Raw genomic sequence first — 8,859 nt, 5'->3', positions numbered from 1 at the left:
ATAAGTATAAAACTTTATATTCTATTATTCTGTGTGTAAGTACTCTACTGAAAGCTCATTAATTTATAACAACTTTTACAATAATTTAAGCGTTTATGCTCAAATATTACTTATTATTTTGTGCCTATTTGCATGGGAGGTAAGTCGTAAGATAATACAATTATAGGAGCCAAGGTAAAATACATTATGTATGATGCTTAATTTTACATACAGAGAAATAGTATTCTTAATCTGGCTTAAAAGTATGTGAAGAAAATTCATTCATTGTGGAAACAAAAAATGGGATTAACAAGAAAATTAGATTTTTAGTCATGTGCAACGCCACTCTACAACTCACAATGTCGGTCGGTTGGTAAACACTAACTTGAGCAAGCGACTGCAGCCATCTATATGGCCTTGTTAAATTCAATATTTATCTCCTCCTATCGTAAATTGTTTGCCTCGATTGCGAATACATATTTTAAATATTACCATTACGGTATATATAAAATAGATTACATTAAAAAAAAAATATACATTTACATTTATATGCAATTAATAAAGTTCAAATATTCCTTAACAATGCGCATCCCGTGTATTTGTCTATACTGGATTTTTTATTAATTTTATTAATTTATTTTTTGTATGTCTTTTTTGTAACTAGCTTATAGTGGGCCTTTTATCACAAGTCCCTTTGGGTTTCTTGGAGGTCCCTTTCATCTTCACATCTTTATTTTGTTTATGTATAATTGTTTTGATGTATTGATGAATAAAGAGATTGATTTGATGTGAAAAATGACGTTCCATAAAAAAAAAAGTGTGGCCTAATTTATTCAATATTGTTAATTCAAAGGAATTTTAAAGTTTGCATTTTTGTGTATTTTTATCGTAATGGCAAAATAATTTTCCTAATTTATTTGCAATTTTCAAATCATAAAAAATAAGGTTTTTACATCTTGCAACATATCACAACTTCCATGTATACTACAATCCCAGTGGATTATTTAATCTATTGCCATCTGAACATGTGAATGATATCATAAATGCTAATTTTCTAGTTTTGATATGGGCATTCTTCTTCATTTGGGACAAGAAATCAAATCTTTATCGTTTGTAATGAAAACTAGTTGATTCCAAAATTTTAATAATTAAAATTTCACTTACTTTTAAAGAAGTTTAAAATTTCAGTTTTACCCTGGTCCCTTATCCACCCGTTATTTTCTAAAACTGAGACAGGTGTATTTCCATCCTATTAAAAAAATGGGTTTAGTTATTAGTAGTTTTGAGAAATTATTGATATACAATATAACACACTTTAATTACGCATCACATACATACAGTATTATGTCATGGCTCAAACATTTACCATCTAGAGATTGGATGAAAGAGCATCACGTGATAACACATAGATTTACTATTTTTTAACATAAATTAGGACGTGAATAGAAATTACTATTTGCCAATAAATGACATCAACTTGTACAGTGCGCCAATTATAACTCCTGTATCCAAACAAAAACTTGAGTGTTACTGTTTAAGCCTACCTCCTTCAACATTGAAAGATGGAAGAGAGAGAGAGAGATAAATTGAATAAAAGTTTACTTTGGAACAGTAGGTAGATGTGTTAAAATGTTTGAGCCATAATATAAAACAACAAATAGTTTTAATATAAACTTTCAAAGCAAATAATATTTGGATACTATCCAGAAACAAATGAAATATCCCTGTATAATCCCTGTACATTACCTTATTTGCAATGTTGCTGGTGTATAATACTGACAACAAACATTATGTGAATTTGGGTTTTCTTTGTCAACCCAAACCATAGCAAAAATTACTGCTAAATAATGTGGTCAATAATCATAATTGTCGACTATTGATAAATGAGAACAAAATAGAATATCTTAGCATTGAGCAGATCTAGTGATTGTTATTTACTTAATGTAAGTAATCATTAAAATCTACTTACTGTACAATATCAATCACAAAATTTGAACATTAATAAAATACATATTTCATAAAATTGTACAAACAAATGTTCAGCAAATAAAAATATGAGGCCAATAAACAGTTTAATGAATTTTAGGCAATGGGAAATTTCAGTAAATTAAGTGCAACTTCTAGAATTTTTTACTCAATGGTAGAGAAAGTTGGTAAATACTTTCGGTACTGATTTTTAACACCCAATGAAAACTCCTCACATATAAATGTAATAGAGTGTCACCATTCTGGAAAGGAATCATAATGAAGTTTATAAATACTGACAACAGACATTATGTGAAATTGTTTTTTATGTTAATACAAACAACAACAATTACTGCTAAATAAAGTGATAAAATCCTAATTATCATTATTGATAAATGAAAACAAAATATAATATATTACCATGGATCAGATCTAGTGATTGTTAGCCTATTACTTATGTAAGTAATCATCAAAATCTAATTACTGTACAATATCAATCACAAAATTTGAACGTTATAAAATACATATTGCATAAAATTGTACAAACAAATGTTCAGATATTAAAAATATGAGGCCAATAAGCAGTTTAATGAATTTATATATAAATTTACGTAATGGGAATTAAATTTCAGTAAATTAAGTGCAACTTCTATAATTTTTACCCAATGGTAGAGAAAGTTGGTACATACTTTCGGTACTAATTTTTAACACCTAATGAAAACCAGTGTACTATATTGACGATCAAAACAAATTTATCATTTGCCTCGATGAAGATCATATCATATCATGAAGCCTTATACCATCCCATCATCAAATGTACCAAGACAGGAACTGGTGAACAATACCATATAATAAACAAAATTAAGGTAACTAGATGGTACAGATGGTTCTCGAATACACAGAAACTTCAGCGTAACAAAACTGGCGATTTCAAAGTACGTTCCGCAGGACTATAATATACTATAATTGTCGTATACAGAAACGTATAAATAGACACAATGATTTATGTAGTCAACTAAAATTAGCACCCTGGGAATTACTTCCGAAGGAGAAACTTATCACAAAATGAGTCCAAATTTTTGATTTGGACTCATTTAAAGAAACCCAATTTGTGTTTTTTATGTAACATTAGGGTTGAGGGATGGGAAAGCGGATAGGTGCAAAGAGGAACAATTTTTAAATATATTCTTTATCCACTCAGTAACGAAATATTTTTTTCATGTTTTATACGCCTATAAATAATATACCTCTAAATACAGTAAAACATTTGCGATTTAATACCTTGTTAAAACTGTCACTGTCATAATCGATTGAAATATTAAAGTACATGTCACGATACACCACTACGACGTTTATATTGTTGGTAATTATTAATTAATACAAACGTTGAGAAAGAACTGTCAGTATAAAGTTTATGTGTATATAATAATGTGTTTATATATCTAACAGTAGAGCCTATCCACAATCTCAGTAATAACGTTTATTTGTATATATTTTTATATTACATCCAACAGTACGAACATTCACAGTAAGAAAAAAAAAGAAAAAAAATAGTTAATAGGTATTTACAGTATTGCTCAAGTTTATTCTCAAAGGGCCCATATATTTACCTACCGTATGTGTTAAACCAAGGGCTCATAAATCTACCTACTTGTGTTAAACCAAACTCTGGCAGACTGAGAGATTGGGATGTTCCATTCATCGCAAATCAATACATTTGTATAATCGTATATTAAATCTATCAAAATAGTATTTTTTAAAGAAAATCGGCCCGTCTTCAACATTATGATGCTGTACTCTAGCTGTTCAACCAGTTTTCAGCTATTAAAAAAAATTATCGTAGGAGGAGATAGGAAAATGCGAAGCCTCCTCGCATTTTTGTGGCGGGTATTTTTCAAGATGGACATCCATTAGACAGTGTATACCACGATCGGAAAACACCCCTATTTGGGGCAAATCGTTGAACCTAAATTCGTTTTAATCGTCAATAACTAATTATCTAACTTAATTTAATTAGTAAACAGGGTTACATCAGGTGGTTAAAATCAGTACCGAAAGTACGAACCAACTTTATATACCATCGAGTAAAAATTCTAGAAGTAAGGCGCGATTTACCGAATTTTGCCCTTACGTAAATTTATATATAGATTCTCAAGATGACAATTATATTTGACTACATAAATTCCATCATATCTGTATTTATTTGCCTTGTGTACAGTGCAATTTTCAGTTATTTACCAAAGTTCATGTATTCAAAAAGCATCTGTGAGCACTTACTAGTATATTATATTTTAACGAGAAATCATTTTTCCAAAAAAGTCATAAGATAAGAGACGGAACTTTTCTTAAAAGCATTCAGTTTGAAAAGAATAATTTCATATTACCTTTCTTTTTTAAATTGCATTACTCAAACAATTTAGATTTTGAAAACTAACAAAACATTGTTTACATTTCTCTTCATTTTGTGGCAAAATGTTTGCACAAAAAGATCCTAGGTTGGAAAAGGATTTCTTTAAGGCCATTTTCATAATTAGCAGGATAGTCTGACAGAAGCATTTTTTGTAAGGTAAGGGAGGGAGCAGGTTTTTAATTAATAATTATTTTTTATTAAAATCAGATTGTATTAATTTTTTTAATAAACATTTTTAGTTGTTTAGTAGTTATCGCATTTATTTCATATTTACAATTAATTAGACCATTGTCAATAATTGTTAATTAATAACTGAATATATTTTAAAAATAGATTTTTTTGTTCATTTAGAAAATTAAAGATTTATGTTATATGATAACTGTACACTTTAAATCAGTTATCATAAATCATATATAACTATTTAGTTATTATTTTTATTTGGTTTGTTTTAATCAAATTTGATTTTTGTTAATGTGTTTACTTTTTTCTCTCATTAAATGGTTTACTTCAGCAGATCTATATAATGTTAGCCTATTACACTAGCAAATCCCTGTACATTTACCTTATTTTGCAATGCTACTGGTACCCCATGCTGAATGAGACACGTCACTATTTCTAAGGTAGGGTCTCCACGCCCCAGATATGAATGTAATAGAGTGTCACCAGACTGGAAAGGAATCATAATGAAGTTTATAAATACTGACAACAGACATTATGTGAAATTGGTATTTTTTGTTAATACAAACAACAACAATTACTGCTAAATAATGTGATAAAATCCTAAATATCATTATCGATAAATGAAAACAAAATATAATATATTACCATGGATCAGATCTAGTGATTGTTAGCCTATTACTTAATGTAAGTAATCATTAAAATCTACTTACTGTACAATATCAAATCACAAAATTTTGACATTAATAAAATACATATTTCATAAAATTGTACAAACAAATGTTTAGATGTTAACATAATGTATGAGGCCAATAAGCAGTTAAATGAATTTACATATAAATTTAGGTAATGGGAAATTTCAGTAAATTAAGTGCAACTTCTAGAATTTTTACTCAATGGAAGAGAAAGTTGGTACATACTTTCGGTACTAATTTTTAACACCTACCGTATATTTCGGTGTATAAGTCGCACCTGTGTATAAGACGCACCCCCTAACTGAGAGTAAAATATCGGTATTTTTTGTACGCCGTGGTTAGGATTCCGGCACCGGAACTCAACTGCCCACCGTTAGGGAATCCGACACGATATTGCTCATGCCCAGAGCTCTGGGAAGTGAATTATAGCTTGCACTAATAGTGCCACACACCACAACACCTAGAGTCGGAGTGTTATAGGGATTTACTGTAGCCTAGATAGTCGAGTCGTTGCGCGAGCGAGAGATGGATGAAACTTGGCCTATGCCATACATGAATTAATAATTAAAATACGACTACGCCACGCGTTAAAATAATTATAATGATATTAATAAGAATCAGTATCTATCTAAGAATCGTAATGCTGTTTTTAACGTTGCGACCCCGAATTCCCGAACAGTTTTTTCACATCCACGCGGTGGCTGCCGTCAACAAATCAACTTGTGATTGCATGTTATGTACAGTATATTAAATGCGTTATGAAAAATCATAAAACTAGTCATGTAATTATATAATTCATAATGATATGAAAAGTTTATATATGAATGAAGCAACCATTTTTTAATTACAAAATAAATAGGCCCACTGGTCACGTCTAACTGGTAGCCCTAGCCTAGATTAGTGGATCCCGCATTAGTAGGCATCTAGGCTAGTTCGCCGTGTGGCGTAGCTATGAAATGATCCATCGCTGTATAGTCAAAGAATTGGTATAGTATAGAGTCGCCGATTACCTCGCTCTGGGCATGCGCAATAGCGTGTCGGATTCCCTAACGCTGGGCAGTTGGGTTCCGGTGCCGGAATCCTAACCACGGTGTTTTTTGTATCGTCGATGTATAAGACGCACCTTATATTTCATCAAAACAATGTTTTTTTTATATTGTAATCAATCCCGGAATCAATCTTATTGTAATAATATATTTTGTTATATCTACAACGGCGTCCTTTATTTAGGTTTTTTCTTACCTAGGCTCGGCCGCGGCCAGCCTCAACAAGTTGTTTCTAACTTGTTATTCACGAGTTTCGCACCCGCAACATCGAGTGCATGACCGTGTGTGTAACACGCACGTGTGTGGGCTAGCCTCGCTCGATCATTTCAAGAGGGCGCACGTTTTCACGGACAATCGTATTCGATTAGTATCTATGTATCCGAGAAGTGTGTACGCTAGGTCCATGCTATAATCACCTGGAGAATATACTAGTCGAATACCGTACAACATGTGGCCGCCAAGAAGGGCTTGCGCTGGGGGTACGGCGGTCGGCGATCGTGCGTATAACTATAAATAAATACTATCTATTCCAATCGTAAACGTTTACAAATGAAATTTTCTCGGAGCGCCTAAAACAGCTCCATAATAAACAAATCTTTTCATCATATTTAGTATAACATCACGCTAAAATGCCTTGAAAACTAGGCAGAAGCAGGTTGCCGTTACGTTAGTACACTGTAGCTAGGCCTAGCCTAGCCAACGAGGTGACGATATGTACACTGTGTGGTGAGGCATTTATGTTCGGTGTATAAGACGCACCCTTAATTTAGAGGTCAAATTTGCGTGTCAAAAGTGCGACTTATATACCGAAATATACGGTAATGAAAACCAGTGTACTATATTGACGATCAAAACAAATTTATCATTTGCCTCGATTAAGATCATATCATATCATGAAGCCTGATACAGTACCATCCCATCATCAATTGTACCAAGACAGGAATTTGGTGAACAATACCATGCAATAAACAAAATTAAGGTAATTCTCAGGATGACAATTATATTTGACTACATAAATTCCATCATATCTGTATTTATATGCCTTGTGTACAGTGCAATTTTCAGTTATTTACCAAAGTTCATGTATTCAAAAAGCATCTGTGAGCACTTACTAGTATATTATATTTTAACAAGAAATCATTTTTTCAAAAAAGTCATAAGATAAGAGACGGAACTTTTCTTAAAAGCATTCAGTTTGAAAAGAATAATTTCATATTACCTTTCTTTTTAAATTGCATTACTCAAACAATTTAGATTTTGAAAACAAACAAAACATTGTGTACATTTCTCTTCATTTTGTGGCAAAATGTTTGCACAAAAAGATCATAGGTTGGAAAAGGATCTCCAGATGTAGTTTAAGGCCATGTTCATAATTAGCTAGATAGACTGACAGAAGCATTTTTTTTGTAAGATAAGGGAAGGAGCACATTATTAATTAATAATCATTTTTTATTAAAATCAGATTCTTTTAATTTTTTTTATCATAAACATTTTTTAGTTGTTTAGTAGTTGTCCCATTTTATTTCATATTTACAATTAATTAGACCATTGTCAATAATTGTTAATTAATAACTGAATATATAAAAAAAAAAAGATTTTATTGTTCATTAAGAAAATTAAAGATTTATGTTATATGATAGGTAACTGTACACTTTAAATCAGTTATCATAAATCATATATAACTATTTAGTTATTTTTTTATTTGGTTTGTTTTAATCAAATTTGATTTTTGTTAATGTGCTTCTCTCATTGAATGGTTTACCACAGCATATCTATATAATGTTAGCTTATTACACTAGCAAATCCCTGTACATTTACCTTATTTTGCAATGCTACTGGTGCCCCATGCTGAATGAGACACGTCACTATTTCTAAGGTAGGTGTATATACACTCCCCAGATATGAATTTAATGGAGTGTCACCATCCTGGAAAGGAATCATAATGAAGTTTATAAATACTGACAACAGACATTATGTGAAATTGGGTTTTTTTGTTAATACAAACAACAATTACTGCTAAATAATGTGATAAAATCCTAATTATCATTATTGATAAATGAAAACAAAATATAATATATTACCATGGATCAGATCTAGTGATTGTTAGGCTATTACTTAATGTAAGTAATCATTAAAATCTACTTACTGTACAATATCAATCACAAAATGTAAACATTAATAAAATACATAAAAATTGTACAAACAAATGTTTAGATGTTAACAATATGAGGCCAATAAGCAGTTTAATGAATTTACATATAAATTTAGGTAATGAGAAATTTCAGTAAATTAAGTGCAACTTCTAGAATTTATACTCAATGGTAGAGAAAGTTGGTACATACTTTCGGTACTGATTTTTAACACCCAATGAAACCAATATCATAATTAAGTTAAGTTAGATATTAACGATAACAAATTTAGTTTAAAAACCATTTGCCTCGATGAAGATCATATCATATCATGAAGCCTTATACCATCCCATCATCAATTGTACCAAGACAGGAATTTGGTGAACAATACCATGCAATAAACAAAATTAAGGTAATTCTCAGGATGACAATTATATTTGACTACATAAATTCCATCA

General features: G+C 30.7%; 1 protein-coding gene and 1 long non-coding RNA gene across 2 annotated transcripts in view; one reads left to right on the top strand and one right to left on the bottom strand.

The window, feature by feature from the left end:
* The window catches only part of LOC140047652 (uncharacterized), a 64,611-nt gene extending 62,806 nt beyond the window's left edge, over positions 1–1,805 (bottom strand). The window contains exons 1-2 of the mRNA XM_072092689.1: positions 1,767–1,805; positions 1,144–1,228 (exon numbers count right to left, since the gene is read on the bottom strand). Of these exons, the coding sequence (XP_071948790.1) occupies positions 1,144–1,228; positions 1,767–1,805 (124 nt within the window). The remainder of the gene's footprint in view (positions 1–1,143; positions 1,229–1,766) is intronic.
* A 5,154-nt stretch (positions 1,806–6,959) lies between these two features.
* The window catches only part of LOC140046811 (uncharacterized), a 69,827-nt gene continuing 67,927 nt past the window's right edge, over positions 6,960–8,859 (top strand). The window contains exon 1 of the long non-coding RNA XR_011844853.1: positions 6,960–7,090. This is a non-coding gene — a long non-coding RNA (uncharacterized lncRNA). The remainder of the gene's footprint in view (positions 7,091–8,859) is intronic.

The sequence above is a fragment of the Antedon mediterranea genome, chromosome 4 (genome assembly GCF_964355755.1).
Source record: "Antedon mediterranea chromosome 4, ecAntMedi1.1, whole genome shotgun sequence".
NCBI lineage: Eukaryota > Metazoa > Echinodermata > Crinoidea > Comatulida > Antedonidae > Antedon > Antedon mediterranea.
This window is presented reverse-complemented; position numbering and strand designations above follow the sequence as displayed.